The following is a 25,199-nucleotide window of genomic DNA, read 5'->3' on the forward strand; positions in this document are numbered from 1 at the left end:
AAATGAGCAGAGTTTTGACTAACAGGGTTTGTTTTTTTGATAGTATAGTATAGGAAATCAAGATAGTTCATGCTATAAATTTTTTTTTTTAAAGGTTTAACTTCCAGACTCTTTTTACTTTCCCCTGCATTTACACTTTTCCAGTTCCTCACAACAAAAGTCGTATTATTATTGGGTTCTCCCCAGTAAAGACTAATTAATAATTCGTACATAGTTTGTACGTGTTTTGTCCTGTATGTAAGAAGAAAATGACAATGCATTTACTGTGTGTGGCGTTATAATTTTTCAGTCCGGTGACAGTCAAACTGACGCTTGCATTTGATGTTTACATACTGCTAAAGTCTGAAAGGTTTTTCAGTTGGCTAGTTATCGAATCCTATGACTCATAGGGACGTCACGGTGCTTCATCCAACTAAAACCCTCTTTAAAAAAAAAAAATATGTGGGTAACGCTGGACTCGGCTGGTTCTTCCGTGGACACCACCGTAAGTGTGTGATTAACAGGTTTCTGATCCGAATTCGAGATGCTAGTTCAGTCGTTAAACACCCGCCTGCTGCCGACTTTAGCAACTAAGCTGTTGGCTTGTATGGTTAACATCAACCAATACATTCTTCATGGTGTGGGTCACTGCAACTGTTAAGGTGCGCTGAGTCACTAATGCGTGATTGAGGAACCAACCTCTCTGGGACCGGGTCAATGCCATGTAAATAACAACCGCCCATCAGAACATCTGGGGTGTAGTGGCGCTAACGTAAATGCTTTTGTTCCATACAAATGTATTTGTATTTGTAACAAACGTTTCATACAAAAACAAATGTATGAAATTTGCAGGTATCCAAAGCAAACGTTATCTGTTTTTGTAAGATTTGTAAAGAAAAACGTCAATCGATCAATACAACGTACTGTATTTTATAAAGCCCCTTTAACAGTCGAACGAAAGTGCCAAACAGCAAGCATCGCACAGCGGAAGTTATGTATGAATGACTCTCAACTGAGAGGCACGAACCTACTGTAAGAAACCTTGGTTTGAAGGGTGGCTTGGCCTCTTGGTGGTGGAGATTATAGGAGCACACGGCCATTAGGGCTTTAACATTCTTCGACATGTTCAAACGTTCGTTGATGACCAGCAGCTGACATAATAACCAAAGTGGTTATAAAGGGTGTAACAAAATCAGAGCCCAATGTTAATCTTTTCAAAGGCAACATTTCTGAGAAAGAAAATGACAAAGAAACAGCCGCACTATTGATATTCGGACATTGTCAATTTTTTGCTGTAGATAAAAAAAAAGGTGTTTGCTTTCTTTGGGTTCAGTGTTTGAACAAGATAACAGAATGTTAGCATTGGCTTCCAGTCCTACATTTTACTTAAGTTCTCTTTCTGGGTGTGACACATTCTCCTGGAGGTTGCCTCCATGCTACTATTTAACATGATGGGGAATGAGGGAAAGAGATTTCGTTTTTTAATAGGCAGCCACACACCCAGGGTTCAACTCAACTGAAACCCAACTGATACATTTGACAGTTCACTGGTCCTAGATATGCTGATGATGTTATCCGGTGAAATGTAGAAGGTGGTAGCAGAGCACAAACAGATCTGAGGCCAGTTACATTTATTGTTAATCTCTTAGTCACCCTATTTTATTTCAGACAATGAATGTCAATACCAACTGGTTCCTTGGAGACTTAAACTGCTTATTTTTGACACCAATATATGTTTTGTTATAAGTTAGCATGTGTGAAATAACACAAGTATTTACTTAAATACCACACAATTCTATTTGTTATTTCTTCCTAAAAAGTACAGCAATGTAAACATACAAACAGTCAAACGCAATGATAACACCAACAACAACAAAAAATTATAGTTTATTAATAAGATCACTCATTCTTACTGCTATGAATTGGATATGCGAATAATGGACACAGTGTTTTGGCTGTCCTTTGGTTTGCCTTTTAAATGAAACGTATTACATTATATTAGTTCTTGAATCTGTCTAAGTAGCAAGATTGTCTGATTTGCAGAACGTTAAGCCAACACAGACCAGCCCACACCAAGACTACACAAGAGCCCAACACACACTAGCTCATACCAAGACTACACAAGAGCCCAACACAGACCAGCCCACACCAATACCACACAACAGCCCAACACACACTAGCTCATACCAAGACTACACAAGAGCCCAACACAGACTAGCTCACACCAAGACTACACAAGAGCACAACAAAGACTAGCCCACACCAAGACTACACAAGAGCCCAACACAGACTAGCTCACACCAAGACTACACAACAGCGCAACACAGACTAGCTCACACCAAGACTACACAAGAGCCCAACACAGACTAGCTCACACCAAGACTACACAAGAGCCCAACACAGACTAGCTCACACCAAGACTACACAACAGCCCAACACAGACTAGCTCACACCAAGACTACACAACAGCCCAACACAGACTAGCTCACACCAAGACTACACAACAGCCCAACACAGACTAGCTCACACCAAGACTACACAAGAGCCCAACACAGACTAGCTCACACCAAGACTACACAAGAGCCCAACACACACTAGCCCACACCAAGACTACACAAGAGCCCAACACAGACTAGCTCACACCAAGACTACACAACAGCCCAACACAGACTAGCTCACACCAAGACTACACAAGAGCCCAACACAGACTAGCTCACACCAAGACTACACAAGAGCCCAACACAGACTAGCTCACACCAAGACTACACAAGAGCCCAACACAGACTAGCCCACACCATGACTACACAACAGCCCAACACAGACTAGCTCACACCAAGACTACACAAGAGCCCAACACACACTAGCTCATACCAAGACTACACAAGAGCCCAACACAGACTAGCTCACACCAAGACTATACAAGAGCCCAACACAGACTAGCTCACACCAAGACTACACAACAGCCCAACCCAGACTAGCTCACACCAAGACTACACAACAGCCCAACACAGACTAGCTCACACCAAGACTACACAACAGCCCAACCCAGACTAGCTCACACCAAGACTACACAAGAGCCCTGAGGCTGGTACTTCTAGTGAAGCGATCTTCTGCAGCAGATGTGCCTCTGGGTCTTTTTTTCCTGTGGTGATCCTAATGAGAGCCAGTTTAATAATGGCGCTTCAAGCTCCGAATGTATTGTGATCCTAGCTACGCCTCTGTCTTACAGCAATGATGGACTGTCATTTATTTTTTACTTGTTTGAGCTGTTCTTCCCATAACATGGACTACTACAGTACAGACACTATGATGGTCTTCTGTTTAACCAGCTGACTGTCCCCCCCTCTGTATACCCTCCCTAACGCATTAAGAAGGAAAGAAAATCCACAAATTAACTTTTAACAAGGCACATGAATTCCAGGTGACTACCTCATGAAGCTGGTTGAGAAAATGCAAAGAGTGGGCAAAGCTGTCATTGAGGCACTGGGTGGATACTTTGAAGCGCATTTTGATCTGGTTAACACTACTTTTGATTACTACACGATTCCATATAGTTTGGATGTCTTCACATTTATTCTATAATGTGGAAAACTGTAAAAAATAAAAGAAATACCCTTGAATGAGTGGGTGTGTCCAAACATTTGACTGGTACTGTATATACAGTGGGTATGGAAACTCACCACCTTCTTTCAAAATGTTCACCTTTTGTTGCCTTACAGCCTGAGATCAAAACATATAAAATCAGATGTTTTATGTCTTTATTTACACTGTAAACCCACAATATCTCAGTGAAAATAAAATAGTAAAAAAGTCTTTAAAGTTATTAAAATTAAAACAGTACAATACCCCTTTTTGAATAAGTGACCCCCCCCCCACCTTAGAATTGCAATTACAATATATTCATTGTTTTGTTAAAAAGAGAATTAGTTGTCACGTTTTGTTAAGTCCTAACTTGCCCTGCTGCTGGTTGACAACAATGTATTATGTAACTGTGTCCAGAATACTCCAAACCTGCTTGACTTGCTGTTCTGTGTTCTCCCACATTCTCGGTTGTTAGGCTGACGCCTATCAGCCGTGACAAGAGCTGTTCTTCATTCGGAGTACAACAGTACAACAAGTAAAAACAACAAACGTTCTTACTAAAAACACGGGTTATTTCATTACACGTGTATGCAAGTAATGTATCCAAGCATTTCTGGCTGTGTGTGATAATCGCACATCCACTAAGACCTTTTGTCTTAGGGGGATACTGGAAGGTGTGTGCACAGCATGACAACATGCAAAGAGAGAGGGAGTGGGAGGGAGGAAGGGAGAGAGAGAGAGAGAAAGGAGATTGGCACAGGTGTACTATATATTCTGGATGGGTGGTGGTGAGGAGTCAGAGGGAGGGAGGAACCAACCTTAAAGGAAAGACACTCCCTCGTTTTGACTTCAGTTATACACAGCGAGTCAAGTCAACATCACTGCGCTCTCAGACAACATGCTTAGCCTGATCAAGCTACCCAGAGTCTTTACCATCAACCAAGTGCCGAAAGTAAGTGTATTATATTTATCTAGATTTGGTTTTCACTGACAAACTCTTAAAATCAACTTTCTTTATAGGTTAGGTTCATTCAGAAGTTGGAATTTGAATGGAACATAATATACTGAATCTTATGATTTTTCTTCTCAACACAAACAATGTTTCTGTGAATCTCCCTCGCTGTGTTTTTTAAACCAAAACCATGATATAGTAAACTGGTGTCCATGTGTAGCCATAGTTAGCCTTCCACTGCTGTAATATGTGTTGGCCAACAGTGCAGTAACCCTGAGTTTTTGTTCAGGTGTTCCATGAGGACGGCATCATCTCGGGCTACCGCCACCCTTGCAGCTCAGCCACTGACTGCATCATCAGCCTCTTCCAGCTGACCAATGAGACGGTCAACATCTGGACTCATTTCCTGCCCACATGGTATAGCCGTGATACACCTTAAACACAAACGGGTTTCTCTCATTGTGTGATGCAACAACACACATCTGCACCCCTGTAGCAACAGTGGTAGGAGTAAAAAGGCTATGCCCACTCTTTAGATTATTTATGAAATACATTTTTTTTAATATGTTGAAATATTTCATGTATGTATCTATTTAATACATATATTCACTCAATACAGTGAAGTTCTATAATTTTTTACCAAAAATATTTCTATGTATTATTTTGTTGGGTTAGTGATACTCAAGACTCTTGTTTAGTGTTTTCAATTTGGGTTCATGTAATCGATGAACCTAACATCCCCATTGATGAGTGCATATTCAAACTCGTTCTCCCTGTTTCAGTGCCTGTTTTAGACCTGATTAACTGGTTTAGTTTAGCTGAAATGTGCTGTAGCTAAACCATCCAATATTATGCAACAAAACCCAACAGCATCATGACCATAACTGACATTCCACACAAGAAGCAGGGTGATGTGTAGCTCACTTTGTAGAGCATGGTGCTTGCAAAGGCCAGGGCTGTGGGTTTGAATCCTACTGTATGCCAGTAATAAGAATTGTGAAAATAAAAATGTCAGTATCATAGCGAAGAGGAGATTTGTTAGTACAACTTTGGAGCACCTCATGTAATCTGATTACAAGATCACTTTAACCAGCTGAAATATTTGAGTCTTAACAGATTTCAGAAGAAAAAAGAAGACTACTTCTTAACTGAAATTCTGAATACCCAGTTACAAAAAATACAAGATGACACCTCTCAACATGGCTCAAGCGAGTGACTAAAGCTGAGTTCCAAAATACAAGATGGTCATGATAGAACTAGCTACTTGTGGAATGTTGTGATGTTGATGCAGATTAACTGGAGAACACTGCTTCCATGGTAACGATTCCTCTTTTTCCAGAAAAACAAAGTTGTTGCATATCAAACTAGTTTCATTAAATACATCAACCACTAACAGGGTAGACCGCGTGGCAGTTTTTGACAGGTAACTAGAGACTGTATCAGATTACGTTTAGAATGCAAAATGGGCAACCCTGTTTGAGTCCACTGCACAGTGCTTGAAGTACTTATGTCTAGTACTGCTACACTTGGCGCACAGTGCTTGATGTACTTAAACCTAGTACTGCTTCTAGTTCTCAAATTAGTTGTGATAATGTGACAGTGCAACAAGGGGAACACCAGAAATAATGTTTGTCAATGAGGTGTGTTTTTCAATGAATTGGAAACTCATTGCCTCTCAATCTATTTGTAAGGGCCAGGGAAACCCTTGTGATAAAGATAGTGTGAACGTTTATACACAGTAACTCAGTTTAGGTGACTGAACCAAAAGCCAGTCTGGTTAACGGGGACATTTGATGCTTGGGTAAACAATCTCAAGTAATGGCTTTTTTTTTTTGACAGGTACTTCTTATGGAAGCTACTGACGGTGATTCTGACACGGGACGTGTGGCATGACTCCTTCACCTGGCCCCTGGTGGTGTTCCTGGTGTCGTGCTGCATCTACCCGCTGGCCTCCAGCTGCGCCCACACCTTCAGCACCATGTCCACGAGGGCACGCCACATCTGCTTCTTCTTCGACTATGGAGCACTGAGTCTCTACAGCCTTGGTGAGTGGGAATGCCAGTTAAATGTGGGAATGCCAGTTAAATGTGGGAATACCAGTTAAATCCGGGCTCAATTAAAAAAAAAAAAAAAAACCGTCTCTCCTTGACTGCGAGATCGTGAGGCGTCATTATCTCACTTTGTTTGTTAACTACCTGTGTGTTTGTGGTAGAAAACAAGAAGCAAAAAGTTATTTCATGAGTGTCTGTCTGACTCTTGTGAGTATGCCAATGTAAAGCTGTAAAATGAGTGCATTGCATTGCATAGGATGTCCCGTTTTCTTCCACCATTTAAGGCTACTAAATGGTAGGTGTTTTCAGTTGTGACTTTCACAGTCCGAGTAACATTGGGAATTTGTTGGTCCCATAATGTCCAATATATATTACCTAGGTAATGTGTTGTACTGTAGCACAAGCATGTCATAGAGAGGGCATGTTTATGGAAAGACATGCAGGAATGCACTCAACATACACAATACACTGTTCCACATTCATTTGCCCAAACAGTTAGTCCTTCAAACAATCACTCAGGCATGTTCCAGGCTTTCTAAGCAACTGACACCTTAACTGGAACAACCACTCCTTAACAATAAAAGTAATACTAAGAATCGTAGAAATACATTTCCGCAAACATGTTCATGCTAAAGGGTGTGTGTGTGTGTGTGTGTGTGTGTGGGGTACAGACAATTCTATGTTTGTGTCTATCCTGGCTATGATGATTGAGTGTATGTTTTTCTCCCACAGGGTCAGCAATTACATATTCTGCCTATGTGATTCCTGATAACTGGGTGAATAGCTTGTTCCACCAGTACTACGTCCCTGTTGCCGTGGCAAACACCATCATCTGCACTGCCTTAGCGTGCTACTCCAGGTAAGAGGGCTTTGGGCCAGAGGCCCGCTGTAGAGCCCACTATAACCGGGAAGTCAAACCTGCATGCATTGCGCATTATTACCAAAGCATTTGACAGAATGTGACCGTGACTTGAGCTAAAAGCTTTGACATGATTAACTGGCATTGTCCTTCCAAACAGAAAACAGTAACAAATGTGTGAATTCTTTCTGTACGCACATAAATATTTGACGTTAAACATTTTAATTATAATTTAATGTAGATTGAATATGCACACTGTTGTTATTAATTTTTGTTTTGTGGAATTAATCTGCTATAGGCTACATATGGTCTATTGTAACAGTCTCAGCTATAGGCTACATATGGTGTATTGCAACAGTCTCAGCTTAGCTTTGCTGCATCTTGGTTTACTTCTTTTGTCTTCCTACCTCGTTTATTAAAACTCTATCATCCTTCATGTTTTTGTTAAAACTCGACCTGACTGGTTTGCCTGCATGTGTCATAGTTAATTTTTAATGAAGATGGCCGTCTCACAATGCTTGTCCCTTTCTTCTCTGCTAAGGCTTGGTTTTCCATTTCTCCAGTATAATCGTAACACCATTATAAGGTAAAAATCCTTCTAACACTGTACTGTTAGTCATGTGCTACTTTTCGCCTTCAGCCAAATGCTGCACTAACCTTACTTATTATCTTAAAACCAAACACTCCCATTCTCACTTATTTCTCCATTGCTTGCAGGTTTGTATCTCTCTACTTGACCCTCTTCACTTTTCTTATAGACCCCTCAAGTGCATGTATGTGAATGTTAAATGTTAATGTTAGGTTAATTTATGTCAGATGTTGAAAGACATACTTCCCCAAACAAGCAGAGGAATTCATGACTGTTTGCAGGTTAATATGGTAAACTAATCTGTGGGACTTTACAAACATTGGATTTGTCAGTTGTGTAGGTGAATTTAACTGAAGACATCAATGTGGTTTATGTTGGGAATAGAAAAGTATTAGTGTCACAAGTAATATCTTAATATGAGTTTATGATATGTTTGAACATTTACTTGCTGACTTGTGAGCAAGTTAAGTACTGTTTACAAAATGCACAACCAAAATGAATTGGAGTTTAACCATGTCTATAATGATAATGCATCTCATGTTTAAGTAATTGGGCTGTTTACGTTATAAAATAATGATCATGTATTTGAATCATTGGGAGCGTTGATCAAACCAGCATACATTATTTTTTCAGATTCCCAGAGTATCAATTCCCGAAGTTTGCCAAATTTCTTCGCATTGTGGCTTTTGCTTACCCCTACCTGTTTGATAACATTCCTCTCTTTTATAGGGTGAGTCTCTCTCTCTCTCTCTCTCTCGCTCTCTCTCTCTCTCTATATATATATATATATGTAACATTTATTTGTATAGTCACTGGAATGTGTGTGTGTGTGTGTGTGGGAGAGAGAGAGAATGCGTGTATGAATTATTAAGTGCCAAGTGACTGGAATGTAGGTAGGGGGTGTGTACTAAACAGGAATGCAGGTGTGCATTTGAGTTTAACTACAACTGACTAGTTCTTAAGTACTGTATATATCACACTTGTGGTCTTTTGGATAGAGTATCTTCCCTTAGATTGGAAGGTGGGGGATTTGTATGCAAGACTATACAAAGCATGACCTTACTCTCTGATGTAAGGAGATGAGTTCACATTAAGGTCCTGTGACAGACTAGTGTCTTGTTTATCGGGGGTACTTGGGCTTTGAGGCTCTGTGACAGACTAGTGTCTTGTTTAGGGGGGGTACTTGGGCTGTGAGGCCTTGTGACAGACTAGTGTCTTGTTTAGTGGGGGTACTTGGGCTGTGGGGCCCTGTGACAGACTATTGTCTTGTTTAGCGGTGGTACTTGGGCTGTGGGGCTCTGTGACAGACTAGTGTCTTGTTTAGGGGGGGTACTTGGGCTGTGAGGCCTTGTGACAGACTAGTGTCTTGTTTAGCGGTGGTACTTGGGCTGTGGGGCCCTGTGACAGACTAGTGTCCCATCAAGGGGCTTATCAGGGCTGCTCCTGCTTAGCTACGGCTGCAAACCAGCAGTGGTATGCAGGACCATGTGGTGCAAGCATCCCCTGGCTTGGACAAGCCTCATTACAACTTGTTAGTTAAACAGCCGTTGTGTGTTACCATGACAAAAGTGTGCATTTTACGGATACATTCTACTTTGACAGGTGTTCTTATGTGTGGGTGATGGCTGCACTGACAACAACGCCAATGTCCTCCACCACACCCACATCGCCCTGGCCTTCCTCACTGCGTTCCTCTATACCACACACCTACCAGAGCGCCTGGCACCCGGCAGCTTTGACTACATAGGTAAAAGGGCCCCGTCTGTTGGGGCAGCCAAACACCCTTCTCATTGGAATGATTCATTCGCAAACAATGTGCCACCGAGACGTGTGAGATTTGTTTTAACACCGTGGTGCAATAGATAAAGATTAACGCCGGCTTGTGCTATGACTTATGTAATTTAAACGCCTTATGTCATATGACTTATGTCATTCTAACACCTCATGTCATATCACTTGTGTCATTTGAACACAACACATGTAGGCCGTACCGGTGCCCGGGCTATTGGTCTCAACATGTCCGCCGGTTTTCCCTAGTGCTGTCTCGGTTCTCCAGCTGTCGGCCGGTTCCACTTCCCTGTCAGTATTTAACCGCAGTGCTTCTGCGCCCTCTGCAGGCCACAGCCACCAACTGTTCCACGTGTGTGGTATAATCAGCACACATTTCCAGATGGAGGCAGTCGAGCAGGACATGGTGACGCGGCGCCAGTGGCTCCTTACGCACTCTTCACCCGTCGCCTTTGCCGACACGCTCGGGGCTGCCATGCTGTGTGTCGCCCTCAGCCTCGGCATCATCTTCCTCTTCAGTCTTCCTCTGGTCTGGTCGGGAAACCAGGGGAAGATACACGGCGACAAGAGCCCACAGTCACGGGCAGCCGCCAAGGGCTGCTGGGGCCACTAGCGCCGTCCGTTAACCACATGCTAATGAAGGTTGAATGTATGTGGATGTAAAGCCGGACTCCGGTGAGCGTTAAGAGGTGATGTTAGCCACCTTGGCTTCTTAGTGGCAGACAGAGGGACAGTAGTGAAATGATGAAAGACGATACCAAGCCGAAGAGGCAATGGGATGTTCTTCACACAGATTATTGAGGAGCGTGTTGTTAGCAGAACAAGATCTCCAGATTTTCTACGGTGATGGACAACTGAGAGTTTTGGTGCTGTACCTCCGGTCTTCTACGTGCGTAATTCTTACTTCGGTTTCTTTGGTTTCTCAAGGCATTCAAGAGCCTGCTGAGGGTGGAGCAGTGCTGAGAAATCACAAACTTTAGTATTACGAATAATTTTACATGAAGGGGAATACTCGATATTCTGTACATTCCTTTTTCTTTCTATTTCAAAAAAAATATTTTTGTACTATATAAGGGTATTGATAATTTTTATCTACACAAACTATATATCACAAATATACTACATGTTTGTATCACTGTTATTTGTTCAAATGTTCTGCACAGCAACTACAGTAAAGGACGTTAGAGGGTTTTGGGGTCCAACAAAATTAATGTACCCCACTCACCAAGATCAGCACTGAGGGATGTAAGTACCTGATTGTGTATGAATGAATATTCTGTATGATGGTCTTGTATTTAAATGTATTTTTAAAGAAAAGTTAATTTTTTTAAAGAATTATATTGTACTATGTAAGTTAATGTTCCTGTTATGATGAAAGTATTTAAGAACAATGCCATTTAATGTGAATTTTTATTAATAAAAATGTTTTATAAATTGGGGTCTGTGTGTTATTGCCATCAGATAAACTAGGGAGCAAAAACATTCCTGGCGAATGCGGTACATAAATAAATAGTCTAGAATTGTGTACTATTCATGTGCCTGTATTTGCCCCATTTCAACAAAACAACTCGATTTCAAACTCGCATTTAATGGTTAAGTGAGATCTGATAGCGATTCTCCTTTTAGATTATTTACATATAAACCACATAGTAGCCCAAAATGGTAGGTTTGAGAAATGTGTCCGTTTTTGGGGACACCTTTTACATTTTTCACAAAGTGCTGATATTATTGTTGTGGGGAACCAATTGACAGTGAATTCGGAAAATACCGAGACTGCTTAATTTTTCTAACTTTCTGTTAATAGATTGTTTTGGCTTGGTCCGTATGGCGTACTGTGTGTAGATTGATAAAACTGGTCTTTCCGACTGCACTGCCCATATCCCTGCTCCTGCAGCATTCTACAAATATCCCGAAATACATATTTAACAAGTTCTACAGCAAAAGCCAAATATAATTTTCTCATTGTAGTAGGCCTACATTTGAAAAGCCTTTAGCAGACAGTTCAGTGTTAAGTCATATTGTTTATCCTTTATTCACTACCCACTAAATGTAGACTGTAGGCTGGACAACCGGATAACGTTGGCTTTCGCATAAGCATAATATTCTTGAAATACACAAAATTGTGCACAATATTTTAGTTGGAATGATTACTAAAGACATCTAAGTTATTTCTAATGTATAACATTAGTGTTTAGCTGTTTAACAGCGTATTCAAATTTGGAGGCGGTACCTATTTGACATCTGATAAACTTACCTGCTTCTTTACTGGCGCAAAAACAACGAAGCCCATCTGACGTCATACGGGAGGGAATTTTCAAATACTGAAGGAGACTAAAGTCGAAATAGAGTTATTAAGATAAACAAAGGCAACGTTCAAAATGCAGAGACCCGTGTAAGTAAAATTCTGCAATATTATAATTGGCACACTGAAGTTGAATTTGTTAAAAAGTGTGTGGTTGTATTCCTGGCTAATCCGTTTTTATAACGATTGTTGACCAACTACCTAGCTTTAGTTTTAGCATTTTAGCAAGTTGTGCTAACTAAACTGGCGTGTGTTGATAACCCTAATATCAATAGTTCGGAAGCAATCGCAATTAGTGAGTCAAATGAAACCAAGTACTTGTGTTCAACTCCACATAAACGTACAGTAATGTGACGTTGAGTATATTTGGTAAGTTAGTTATGTCCAAAGTATTGTTTGACAGCGTAGCCAACGCAATTACAGTATAGGCTTTACTACCAAACTAGCTAGCTAGTGAACATAATAAAAACATATGTTTGCGTTGATAACAGTTTACGTTGGAATTTCAACAGTTACGATACTAACTAGCCATGTATTGCCAATGTTTTCCGGCAATATTCTCGGAAGTCTAACGATTTGTGAATTAACTCAATCAACCTATCAAATGTATTTATAAAGCGCCTTTTACAACAGCAGTTTTCACAAAGTGCTTTTACAAAACACCCAGCCAGAAACCCCAAGGAGCAAACAACAACAGTGTTATTGCAGTGGCTAGGAAAAACTCCCTAAGAAGGTCAACATTTAGGACGAAACCTAGAGAGGAACCAGGCTCAGAAGGGTGACCAGTCCTCTTCTGGCTGTGCCAGGTGAACATTTGTTGTAATGATTAATGAATGCATGTGGACTGAGTCCAGAGTCTATTAAACCTAGTCCAGGTCAGAAGCATGACCAGATGGACAAGGACAGCCAACCAACCGCAACCACCCTGAAATGAAGGCCGAGTATTGCCCGCAGAGTTCAAACCAATTGCACTAGTATTGAGTCTTTCCTAAACACCCCCCCATTTGTTTCACAGAAAGGGCAAAACTCCTCGGAGGCAAGCCCAGAAGAAAACATCCAACACACAAAAAGATCCCGTTGGTGTAAGTTTGCCATTGTTAATGTTACTCATGTCACGCTTACTAGCATGTTGATGAAGACTAAGTCATAATCGCGTCACGTGGCTAACGACTAACGTACCGTGCGGCCATTTTCCGGGCGCAGGTGTACTGCCGTGTCCGCCCGTTAGGAGCAGAAGATGAGGAGTGTTGTATTGACATCATCAGCAGCACGACCATTCAGCTGCATGCGCCCGATGGCATCAAAGCCAACCGCAATGGAGAATACAAAGAGGTATAAAGAGCCCAGGTTCTACTTTCGCTTTGATGCATCTCCGTGCAGGTTATAGTTACTGATGATTTTTCCCCACACAGACCCAGTACTCGTTCAAGAAAGTCTTTGGAATTCAAACCTCCCAATTGGAATTGTTTGAGGATGTTGCGAAACCGCTTGTGGATGACCTGATTCACTGCAAGAATGGTACGTTTGCGCAATTGGGTTGAAGTATGTTCTGGTTGAAGTATTTGATGGCCGTTGTGTTGACTGGTGTTTGTTTTCTATAGGATTGCTTTTCACCTATGGCGTCACTGGCAGTGGAAAGACATTTACAATGACTGGCTCTCCTGGGGAAGGTGGACTTCTCCCTCGTTCGCTGGACATGCTCTTCAATAGTATAGGTCCACTTCAGGCAAAGAGATTTGTGAGGCTTCCTTTATATCATATGCTGTTGTCCTTGTTTTTTTTTTTGTCCGAGATTGATTAGAACATAGAAATGGTTGTCTTGATGCCCTGACTAGCCAACTCGTGAGAGACCACTTTAGTAAGATTGTATGTGCTGAAAGACATTATTAGTTGTGTTACTCTGTTGGATACGTGTTCTTGCTTTTATGTGCTCTAAATGTTAAACAAAGGAAAAAAACCTACTACATGTCGTTAAAATGTTTGATGTTGCAGGTGTTTAGGACTGATGACAAGAATGGAATGGAAATCCAAGGTCAGATAGATGCTCTCCTGGAAAGACAGAAGCGAGAATCCAATCAACAGTCTACACTGCCCAAAACACCCTCGTCAAGGTATGCCTGCATTCTATAAGCCAAACATGTCTTAGCCAGACGTTGTAACGCCCTCAGATACCAATCACCTGTTGTCATTCCTTCCTTAATTTTAGTGTGCCTGCAGATATTTGGTTGATGAGGATGAAAGCCCTCAGATTATACAGGAGCTTCTTGAAAATGATTGTTGAACTAGATTTGACACCAAGGTTTTGCTTCTGTCCTTTAGGCAAAAACCTGACCCTGAGTTTGCAGACATGATCAGTCCAGAGGAGGCATGCAAATGTGAGGGAGTCGATGAGGACAGCTGCTATAGTGTATTTGTATCATATATAGAAATATACAATAACTACATCTACGATCTGCTGGAGGAAGTGCCATGTGACCCCATACGAGCCAAGTAAGTCCAGGCTTTGTTGTTTAATTGGCAGTTACCGTATGTTTTGTCTAATTTGTGTCTGGAATTTTTTGCTTTAATGTAGACCAACCCAGCCAAAAATGGTTGCCCCCCCCCCCGCACTGTCTCCTAACAATTTAAGTATAATTTCCTTATGTCATCGAACACATTCATTCCAAGTCGCTATGTTCTGGACCTTTCTCAGCATCCCCCAAAAAATGCATGCATTTGATTTCATAACCTAATACAGAGTAGTGGTGGATTCTCATGGCAACTTTCCCCCCAGGAAAGCTAATTAAGACCCGCTGAACTTAATGTAAAAGCCATTGGTGAAAATGTTTGTTAATCGTCATCCTGCTCGAAGTGTTTCAACAGCACTGCTTTGCTGTCATCTGCCGAAATTGCTTGTAGTTGATATGTTGTCCAGTAAAGGTATGTATTGTAGGTTAGAGTTGTAATATGTATTGTGTTCTTGCTAGGCGGCCTGGTGGGGGCACCCCTCTGCGGAACCCTGACTTGATGTACGTGGTTTGTGTATTCTGAGCCTGGGACCAGACTAATCTCTGCATTGTCTGAACTTTTGAAGCACTTCGATTTATTTGCTCCCAGGCAGAATGTATACAGTTAAGACGTAACAGTAGTTGCAGAATGTACACAGTTAAGACGTAACAGTAGTTGCAGAATGTACACAGTTAAGACGTAACAGTAGTGGCAGAATGTACACAGTTAAGACGTAACAGTAGTGGCAGAATGTACACAGTTAAGACGTAACAGTAGTGGCAGAATGTACACAGTTAAGACGTAACAGTAGTGGCAGAATGTACACAGTTAAGACGTAACAGTAGTGGCAGAATGTACACAGTTAAGACGTAACAGTAGTGGCAGAATGTACACAGTTAAGACGTAACAGTAGTGGCAGAATGTACACAGTTAAGACGTAACAGTAGTGGCAGAATGTACACAGTTAAGACGTAACAGTAGTGGCAGATTGATCTGGCCACCAGTCTATCCTTTCCCTATACCAATCTGAAACCCTACAATGTGTGTATAAATGGTAATATACACTACATAATTGTATTTACTTTAGTTCTGCACTATCAATTTGCTTTAAGTCCTCTGCCTTTTGCTGCCTCGGTTGAAATTCCTTTTTATTTTTTCTCGTTCTGATTGTCCTGAGATTTGTGTGAAAGTGTCCTTGAATGGTTTAAAGAAGCATTATGTGATGCTTGGTCACTGGTTGTAAAAGGGCAACTCCCAAGCCAAAAAGTGTCCCCAAGAATCCTGTGTTATGTTACGCGTGGGCCGATTTATGCCTCATGTCATCAGAACCACTCGCTTTCAAACTTGGTGTTTCATGGCTATCTGAGGTATGAAAGTGATTCTACTCAATCATGTACAGTATCGAAAACGTATTACACATCCAACCTAAAATGGGAGGCTAATTTCTCAGTTAATCGCAATCTTGAACTGAGGCTGATTTGTGTGAACATGTTCTGGAACGTCTGATGGGATGCTGGTGAACGCAGCTGCTTGACATAACGCATGTGTGTCTTTAACCCGTCAGTCCTTTTGAACACGCTGTTTTAACATACGTGTGCAGCATGTTGGAACGCAGCCGTGCTGAATTTCTTCTTGACTTGCCTTTTGTAGTCTAGTTCGGTTCGGTTGTTTGACTGTGTGGTTAACAGTTGTTTGTTGTGCCACGTTTGCAGACCGCCTCAGTCGAAAATTTTACGTGAGGATCAGAATCACAATATGTACGTGGCGGGGTGTACAGAGGTGGAGGTGAAGTCCACGGAAGAAGCCTTCGAGGTGTTTTGGCGTGGTGAGTGGGATCTGAGGGTATGCATTTTCACCCTCTGATTGTGTTTCTCCCTCAACGATGTTTGCCTTCATCTGTCCAGGGCAGAAGAAAAGGAGAATTGCCAATACTCAGCTGAACCGCGAGTCCAGTCGCTCGCACAGTGTATTCATCGTCAAACTGGCCCAGGCTCCACTGGATGCGGACGGAGACCATATTCTACAGGTCAGTTTTAAACCTCACACTCTTATACATTGGTTTACTGTATTTACTTTAAAGCGAACCTGAAAATAATGGAGGCAAATTGACTGGAAGGTGGAGCTCCCTAAATTGTTCTGTAGTAAGTAGATTTTTCTTTGCAAGATTCTTACATTCCTTATGTGAGCCAACACAAAATACTGGCAGGCAGGCTAACTTCTCGCACCGGACTACTTTGAGTTTAGCTAGTGTTAGCTCTTAGCTTTTAAGCCCTGATAGCCTAGCCTGGTGTCTTACAGGACAAGAACCAGGTGACTGTTAGCCAGCTGTGTCTGGTGGACCTGGCTGGAAGCGAGCGAACCAGCAGGACCAAAGCCGAGGGCAGCCGTCTCCGTGAAGCAGGTGAGCTGAAGACGCGGTATCCATTCTAGAAACGCGTTTATTTAGCTGTCAGCTTCACCGCGATGCCCATGTTTACCTGGTGTCTTCACTCCTCCCCAGGCAACATCAACCAGTCCCTGATGACGTTACGCACGTGTATAGAAGTCCTCCGGGAGAATCAGATGTGTGGCACAAACAAGGTTGGTCGTTGTAGCCAGCGATTGTGTTTATGGACGTTGCTGCAGCATTTGTGCGGGATGCTGTTTTAATTTTTGCCCTGTGGTGAATTAGTCCTGGTAGGGTGACCCCCTTCTGCTTTATGTACAGCGGGTTGGATTAGTCGCGTGGTGATTGCTGACATTGTGGCTTGTTGGTTGAAAGCTCCGTGCCGTAATGCAGCGTTGGCGTTGTTTCAGATGGTGCCTTACAGGGACTCCAAAGTGACTCATCTGTTCAAGAACTATTTTGACGGTGAAGGAAAAGTCCGCATGGTTGTGTGTGTCAACCCCAAAGCTGACGACTATGAAGAAACCATGGTAACATAGAACTAACACACACACACACACACACACACACACACACACGTGCGCGCCTCTGCGCGTCTGTTGTCTGTCCCTGCCCAGTCAAACCCTGTGACGGCGTGTGTTTCAACTGCAGTCAAAACATTCATGAACATGCTGTGGCTAGCTACTTTGACCTGGTAATACTGACACGAATAGGCTTTTTGTTTTTATAATGGAAATGCCTAAATGATAAACCAAGTCTGTGTGCCCCTCGGGCACAGTTGGTGATGCGCTTTGCCGAATTGACCCAAGAGGTGGAGGTGGCGAGGCCCGTGGACCGGCCCATCTGCGGTCTGGCGGCGGGGCGCAGGCACCGGAACCAGGCCTTCCAAGACGGGCAGTCCCAGCGCCAGGAGGAGCGCCCTGGGGGGGGCGGCTACACAGGTACTCACAGCTACGGTGGCATCTTGTGTACGCACGCAAAATATGTTAACGAACGCGCCGACGCGAACCCCATTGCCCGAATACGTTTGGTGGGTTTAAATGGTAGGGCATGTGGGGACTAAACTGCAGGTGCTATAATTTTCATCCACTAAATTGCCCTGAAATTGAAGCTGCAAGTTTGCTATTTAACCCCATTCAGTGTATTATTTTGAATCCTAAGTGCTTGAATACAGAGCCAAAGAAGGAACTGTTGGAATTCGCTGAATGTTTGCGTAATGGTAGACTAGTGGAGACAGTAGTTTCGACAGTGCTACTGACTAGGGTGAGGGCATTCACATCTGATGTCCATGGTGTCATGTGATAAATCATTTAATTTTCGCAGTGCCTCTGCCCCCACGAATACCAAGTTGAGTTAATTGGTTCTCTTTTGACCTCCCAGAGGATGGATCGTTGTTTAACCAGCTCCTGGAGAGCCTCCCTGCTCTGCCTGCCTGTGAATTGGTGGACCCCATGGATGAGCAGAGCTTGCCCCGCCTGGTGGAGGTGCTGGAGAGGAGGCAACGCATCCGGCAGATGATTTCTGAGCAGTGCACCATAACTGGTATGAAAAACAAGCCCCTGAAAACCCAGATATGGGCTTCAGGGCTGAACATTTAGCATACATTTGAAATGTCACAGGCATGTCTTGTATTACAGTTCGCAATTACCCGTGATTGTGTTTGAGACCTTTCAGGAGGATCTTGTTTAGTTAAGACTCTAGCCCCTGAGGACTGTGTTCCCATGTCTTTTATGCAAGAGGAAAGGTACATAAGTATTTCTCCTTTCAGGGCTACAGGGCTACCGTTTTGTTGCGATTGGCTTGATCAGTTGATATTTCATTAGGAGGCGTTGGTTAGAGCTGCAAATCAAGATTTTGGTTGAATGTTAGTTTGTTATTCTCATCGACACAATAATAGTGTCTGTCTGTCCCTGTACTTTCTGCATGTATCCTGCAGCTCTGCAAGCTACTCCTAGTGGGGAGAAAATGTGCCCCTGGTTGGTCCTAGTGCCCCTGGTTGGTCCTAGAACTCTGACCTTTTTTTTTTTAAATTTGTTGTATCTCTTTAGCCAATACGCTGAAATCCATGCTCCAGGAGGTTGAAGGCCATGTAACGGCCAAGGAGAATTTCCTCCATGAGCAGCGGGGGAAACTGGGGGAGAAAGACAGAGTCATTGTCAACCAGAGAAATGAGATGGAGCGGCTGGAGAAGAAATCCAAGATGCTGGAATACAAGGTAGAGTCGGAGTCCTCTCTTTGGTTGTCCGTCGCTTTTAATTCCTGTTTATTATCCCCCTGTCTTATATCTGATTTGCTACGTTTTCTTTTTGACACTGAAACGCATGCATTCCTAATCAAATAGTTTCTGAGACAGTTTGGGTCCTGACACGCTCCTGAATGCCTAATGTGTCTTCTCCCCAGATTGACATTCTTCAGAAAACCACCAACATCTACGAGGAGGACAAGCGTTCGCTTCAGCAGGAGTTGGAGAGCCGTGACCAGAAGCTGCAGCGAGAGCTGTCAGAGAGGAGGCGCATGGAGGCACGCATGCAGGGCATGGTGACTGACACCAAGCACAAGTGGGAGAAGGAGTGTGTAAGTGGGCGTCATACCCCCCCCCCCTCTCCTTGTGACACCTCAGTAGATCAGAGTTGTTGAATGCATGCAACGGCCGGCCTGTTTTTAGCTATGTCACTTTTTAAGTCTCTTTGCATTATGCGGTTATGTTCGAGGGCTTGATGTACCCTGGGCAGTGTAGTTTTTCAGTATTAGTCCTCTGTTAAAATCAATGCATCTGATGTACCCTGGGCATTGTAGTTTTTCAATGTCAGTTGTCCTCTGTTAGAGTAAAAGTGTCCGTTGCGGTTGCAGGATCGCCGTGTGAACGCCAAGGAGCTGGAGATGAGGAACAAGCTGTGGGTGAAGGATGAGAAGCTGAAACAGCTGAAAGCCATCGTGTCGGAGGGCAACAGCAGCGTCACCTCCGAGCAGCGTCTCGCCCCGCCTCCAGACGTCCCCCCGAGGCCTTGCCGGGAGAAGGACCAGCGCGGCGGACCTCCTCAGAAGAGGTCCGCCTCGCCCTCATCGATGCCCGTGAGTTGTTCTGTCTTCTGTCTTTTCCCCGTGTCTGTCTGTTCGTCAAAATTGATTTGTGGTAGCTTGAAATGTTGCTGTTTTGACCACTGACTTGCTGGGTGAGTCCTCTCTGTCCGCTAAGGAAATGCTATGTCAACGGACCACATTTACTGCTGCTCTGCTCTGCCTGCCTTCACGCTCCACCTGCATCCGCCTCCCACCGTGCCTCATTCCGCAGTTACTGGTGTCGGCCCGGGTGATCAGATAGAAATCTATGATGTAGAACAGAGGCGATTTCTCTGTCATGCAGAATAGGGAAGCATTTTAGTTTGACTTGTTATGACTCGGCCTGCAACTTTGTGGACGTTTCAACACACTGAATACACTATTGAAGATGTCACCCCACCCCACCCCCCACCCCAGGACTGGCAGACTCCCTCCACTTCCCGCCACCGCCACCAGGTCATGACAGCTCAGGTCCTCCCCCCATCCTCCTCCTCCCTCTCCTCCTCCTCGGCTAGTGGTTTGTCAGTAGCCTCCGTGGTCTCCGAGTGGGAGCAGAGGTTCCCTGTAGGTAGGGCCCCCTCCGGGACTCCTGAAGGGAGTGGTGGCGGGACCTCATGTGGAAGCAGCAGCGTGGGCCGCAGGAGAGGGAAGCAGTGGGTCCCTGAGACAGAAGCCCCGGGGCCCAGCCACGCTTACGGGCTAGAGTCACGCTCAACGGTTAGTCCAGACACACCGACTTTAATCTTGGTCCTGGACTGAAACGCACTTCTGGGTGTCCGGGACGCTATTGGCTTGTAGAGTTTTAAAATAATATTGTCTTACATGCTGGTAGTTGCATATAAAGCTGCATTCTAGACTTCTAGAATAATATGCATCCCCCGCTGCTTAGTTTGTAGATCAATATGCCCTAAGTAGATCTGCTACTCATCATCCTGTTGACCTTCATCTCCCTAGAGGCTTCTTGCTTGTGTTCAAACGTCTGCTAGATCTGTCATGCTTTTGAAACATCTACATGTAGAGCCTTTGAAATGTGCTTGGGGAAGTTGCCAGGTTGTTAAGAAGGTTGAAGTAGCACTGTCAGGTCTGCATAAACAAAAATACTTTATTAGATGCAGTCACATTCATCATCATCAATAACATTAGTTCTCTGCCATTTCCTTTGTGTACACTAGGCGGAAAACATGTAGCGCATTGAACTCTTCATTCCATTACATGCTGTATTGGCAAATACCCACTGTAAACTTCATAACACTTATGAAACAACCAACTGATCAATTTGTCTTGTTAAAATTGGCCAACTGTCAGACGTCTACCAACACTGATTAGTCACATCATATAAAGGTATACCTATCATACAGGTGTTTTGGTGAATTACCGTTCCATGCCGCCAGCTGGTCTTCAAACCTTCTGCTTTGTCATCACAACACATTCGTTTGCACTGCTTTACATGGAGCGGCGTCACATCCAGTGTGTTGGCTAACATCTCACTGCAATGGATGTCTTGATGCATTCTTGAGCCCTGGTGCAACAGGAAATACTAAACCTTACTGACATGGTGTTTGTTGAGGTTAGGTTTGCACGGGAAGCCCTCACTATTAATATACTGTGTGTATGAAATGGCGGTATAAGCTGCCTAAAACGACTGGGCAGCTAGATGCGGCCCTGTGCCTAATTTAATCTGAGAGAATGGTTGGGAAGGCCTGAATAATTTGTATCCAACAATGACAAAAAGTAAGCCCCAAATTGGCCCTGGTGATTTTACTCTTTGGATTTTTTCCAACCAAGTAACTGGGGCAGGGCAAAGACAATCTGTTTCAGGCTGAATTGAGTCCTTGGTCTGTATTTCGTCTCTGACCCAGGCCTATAACCTCAATTGAAAGCAGTGTTGCTTTTACCAAAAAAACAGCACTGTACTAAAACCATCTCTTGAATTCTACCGGTTCAGGCCAGGCCACGAGTCGTTTTCCTTTTGTGCCGTCGTTCTCATATCTAAATCTTGCATGTGCCGAACATACTCACGCACTAACCCCGACCGCCTGTCTGCTGTAAACACTACCACTAACCACACCTCCAGACCACTACTGTCAATAATCCCCTGATTTTGTCTTCCTCACGGTTTTAAATGGGACTCACCAGATCCCAGCCATACCGTTTCACCCGCGCCACAGACGCTCACACTCGGCAGGTGGAGAGCGATGGGTAGATCACAAACCAGCCTCTAATTTGGACTTAAACACAGTCATGCAGCCAATCATACCCAATGCTGTCAAGGTGTCAGCGGCCAATGAGAAAGCTCTGTCTAAATGCCACAAGTACGTTCTAACGCATCAGGAGCTTGCCTCTGATGGGGAGATTCAGACCAAACTAATCAAGGTAAAAGCGACCAAAGTCCAACCTTTTCCCTCAAATTTATCTTGATTTTATTTGTGTTTTTGACTGTTTTCACATTTCTTCGGGGTTTGTGCAGATTTCTGATGACATCCTGATAACATTGCTACCAGCGATAACGATGTGATGTTTCAAGCAGTTTTTTTAAAGATTTCTGCTGTTATAACCAAACATGTTTAACTGTGGAGGGGAATGTTTTGGTGCCTCTCCCCTCCACGTGTGTCTTTCTGCATGGCACAAATGAATTCTACTGTGGTTTACCTACTCAGGGAGATGTGTTCAAAACGAGAGGCGGGGGACAATCTGTGCAGTTTACAGATATCGAAACGCTCAGGCAGGAATGCCCAACTGCTTCAAGGTAGACGCTGCTGCCTAAGCCATTAGTTACCATGCTATGTCTATAAGCAAAGCATCTTCTTGAAAGAATTACAATTACTTTGAAGTATGGGAGTAGAGGCTTTATTTACGGGGCCCAGAATTGATTCTCATTTGATCTGGTCCCATGAAGCCGTAAGAGGAGGTCATCTGAAGGCCAGCATAACGGGAAACGGACGGATTGGAACGACCGTGAAAACCGGGTAAGCTACACCCAGCAAAGTCTACCTGGTCACATACGCCAGGTCACATACCCTAGTCTCCAAATGATTCATGTGAGGGTATCAAATTGTTATCGACTCTCAACAGCCACCGCTGGCCAGTACAAGCACGGTTCTTGGTGTCCAGACTGGTTATCCCAAGTAAGATTTTGAATTCACATTCCAGTGCGGTTGCTTACTGGCAACCATAGCATAACATGTTTTTGTAGGTTTGACAAATCAACTGCAGCTAACAAAATACCTTTTTATATCTCCAATCTTTTCTTCCAGGCGCAGGAAGTAGGACCTGGATGAATGAGATGACAGTTTCTTGGGGGGGAGGGGCTTTCCCCTCAATGCTGGGTTTGTCATGTGCATTGGCCCAGTGAACTTCACTTAACTATGCATACTCAAAATTCAAACTGTTTTTATTTATCGATTTTTCTAAACGGGATATGAATTGTATTTAATCATGTAGCTTGAAAGGGAAATTATTTGTTATTGTAGAGCATGATTTAGGGATTAGATAATTACATATCACATGGTATAGCATTCAGACCTTATTTTTTTTCATGGCTTTGTCACCCCTAAAGGTTTTTTGCACAAAATGTCTATCTCTATTGTAAGTAACATTTTGTTTCACACTAAGTATGAGAATTTGTGTAGCTTATTCATACATGGTATGAATCAACTGTAAAAAGTTGCTGCTACAGAACAGATTTATACCAATGCCGTCTGACCAGGTCTTTCACTGCAAATAAAGGCTTTGAAGTGAATATTGTTGACTAAACATGAACGATTGCGACATGTTTTTAACCATATTTATTAATGTGTATGAATGTTAGGTCTTGATTTCACCCCTCCACACCCTGAGATATTGTCACAGAGAAACTGGTACTGACTCAAATATTTTAATGGAGACTCGATAAGATGATGCTAATGGAAATCGGGCTGCACTACCTCTTGCTTGTGCCCTGTTGTCAGACTACTGCTTTGAATCCGAGCATTCCGTATATCATTAGTCAGCTTTTCAAATGTTATGTGAAAATATGTTGGGCACTTAAAAAAACAAAACGACAACACCAATGGAGTTGAGTGATAGGGGTTTCCCTGAGACAAATCTGTGCCAAGTAACACCGCCCATCCTAACAAATGGTTTGAGATTTTTAAATAAATGGTTGGTTACAGTGCTGGAAGCTGAATTAAAAGCAGGATTTAGTGCCCTGTGTATTTTGCTGTTTGTTAAGCTGGCTAATATTGTTTTAAGTTACTGTATTGTAATATATGGACACAGCCTTTACTCTCCTAACACTACACTCAACATATTGGCTGCTCTACTCCTGGAGTCCTTTCTGAATAACTGGTGTCCTTGTAGATCTGAACACACGCACATGCCTGCACACAATTAGGTGTGCAAGGCAAAGCACAACTAGATTTCTCTTATAGTGTTATTGGGGCTGGTGTTGCGAGTATCCCAAAAGGGAGGCCTGCAGGTTGCAAGGCTGAATACATATGTACATGAGAGATTTAAAACTGAATAAATTGTACAACTTAGTAAAATGTGTTTTTGTTAGTCATTATTGGGTGTTGTGTCTTTTTAATCAATAATATAAAAATAAACAGTTTTACAACACAACAAAAGAGAAATTTGTAATTGCTCAAGTGAAATGTTTGCAGCACACTAAGCAATTTTCTGGGAATTCCTGTGATAAATACTATTGACAGCAGGTGGCAGCAGAGACTGTGCTTTTGCCTGCATTTTGTGCATGGCCTTCTGAGTAAGCAGGAACCTGAAACATTCGGTTGTCAGGGAAACTGTCATCTTCAATCTAGCCTCTGATTACCCCTGTAAACCGGCTGTTGGCCCAAACCGCTGAGGTGTTTCTTTTACATCTGCTTGGTTTTGTATTGGGTGACTGGCCATAATACAGATTCTGAAATGGAGAATTGTGTCATTGTCCATCTATACTTTGGCAACGATGGCCAATGTTGTGCTTATGGGTGGTGTAGATTGGGTTGGTGAAGTCATTTTTCAGTCTCCGCATATTGTCAGACACATTGGACATGACCGAGTCAAGGTGTTCAAATGTAACTCCATTCCAACCAATAGTAACATTTATAAGATGTCTTGCGTGCCGTTATCTAAAACGAAGTGCTCAGTTTAATTGATCTTGTTGACATTTCTGTGCATGTCGGACCTT

General features: G+C 43.0%; 2 protein-coding genes across 7 annotated transcripts; both read left to right on the plus strand.

Annotated features, from left to right (window-relative positions):
• The first annotated feature begins 403 nt into the window (after positions 1–403).
• paqr5b (progestin and adipoQ receptor family member Vb) lies at positions 404–11,200 on the plus strand. Of its 3 annotated transcripts, none has more exons than XM_020052192.2 (8): positions 404–484; positions 4,803–4,930; positions 6,353–6,558; positions 7,297–7,423; positions 7,965–8,009; positions 8,646–8,742; positions 9,615–9,759; positions 10,130–11,200. In XM_020052192.2, exons 1-8 carry the CDS (start codon positions 440–442, stop codon positions 10,411–10,413), a joined length of 1,077 nt encoding a protein of 358 aa, XP_019907751.1. In that variant the 5' UTR covers positions 404–439; the 3' UTR covers positions 10,414–11,200. The 3 variants fall into 3 exon arrangements, with proteins under 3 accessions (XP_019907751.1, XP_010873751.1, XP_010873760.1); XM_010875449.5 differs by lacking the exon at positions 404–484 and adding an exon at positions 3,902–4,513; XM_010875458.4 differs by lacking the exons at positions 404–484; positions 7,965–8,009 and adding an exon at positions 3,905–4,513.
• An 886-nt stretch (positions 11,201–12,086) lies between these two features.
• Positions 12,087–24,530, plus strand: LOC105013695 (kinesin-like protein KIF23). 4 transcript variants are annotated; one of them, XM_010875411.4, is made up of 23 exons: positions 12,087–12,192; positions 13,118–13,184; positions 13,306–13,434; positions 13,515–13,620; positions 13,704–13,840; positions 14,095–14,213; positions 14,422–14,592; positions 16,302–16,414; positions 16,494–16,615; positions 16,888–16,990; positions 17,090–17,169; positions 17,386–17,505; positions 17,754–17,916; positions 18,356–18,517; positions 19,024–19,190; positions 19,376–19,549; positions 19,826–20,047; positions 20,453–20,752; positions 22,172–22,408; positions 22,693–22,781; positions 22,932–23,001; positions 23,108–23,160; positions 23,290–24,530. In XM_010875411.4, the coding sequence occupies exons 1-23, from the start codon at positions 12,179–12,181 to the stop codon at positions 23,300–23,302; spliced, it is 2,931 nt and encodes a 976-aa protein (XP_010873713.2). In that variant the 5' UTR covers positions 12,087–12,178; the 3' UTR covers positions 23,303–24,530. The 4 variants fall into 4 exon arrangements, with proteins under 4 accessions (XP_010873713.2, XP_010873721.2, XP_010873731.2 ...); XM_010875419.4 differs by lacking the exon at positions 22,172–22,408; XM_010875429.4 differs by lacking the exon at positions 20,453–20,752.
• The last annotated feature ends 669 nt before the right edge of the window (positions 24,531–25,199 follow it).

This window comes from Esox lucius, chromosome 2, assembly GCF_011004845.1.
Source record: "Esox lucius isolate fEsoLuc1 chromosome 2, fEsoLuc1.pri, whole genome shotgun sequence".
NCBI lineage: Eukaryota > Metazoa > Chordata > Actinopteri > Esociformes > Esocidae > Esox > Esox lucius.

Excerpts from the sequence above, each read along its gene's own strand:
- paqr5b (XM_010875449.5), top strand. The coding sequence starts at position 4,460 with ATGCTTAGCCTGATCAAGCTACCCAGAGTCTTTACCATCAACCAAGTG. Across the intron at positions 4,931-6,352 it reads ACTCATTTCCTGCCCACATG|GTACTTCTTATGGAAGCTAC; the intron begins GTATAGCCGTGA and ends TTTTTTTGACAG. Across the intron at positions 8,010-8,645 it reads AATCGTAACACCATTATAAG|ATTCCCAGAGTATCAATTCC; the intron begins GTAAAAATCCTT and ends TTATTTTTTCAG.
- LOC105013695 (XM_010875411.4), top strand. Across the intron at positions 14,214-14,421 it reads CCCAAAACACCCTCGTCAAG|GCAAAAACCTGACCCTGAGT; the intron begins GTATGCCTGCAT and ends TCTGTCCTTTAG. Across the intron at positions 17,170-17,385 it reads AGATGTGTGGCACAAACAAG|ATGGTGCCTTACAGGGACTC; the intron begins GTTGGTCGTTGT and ends GCGTTGTTTCAG.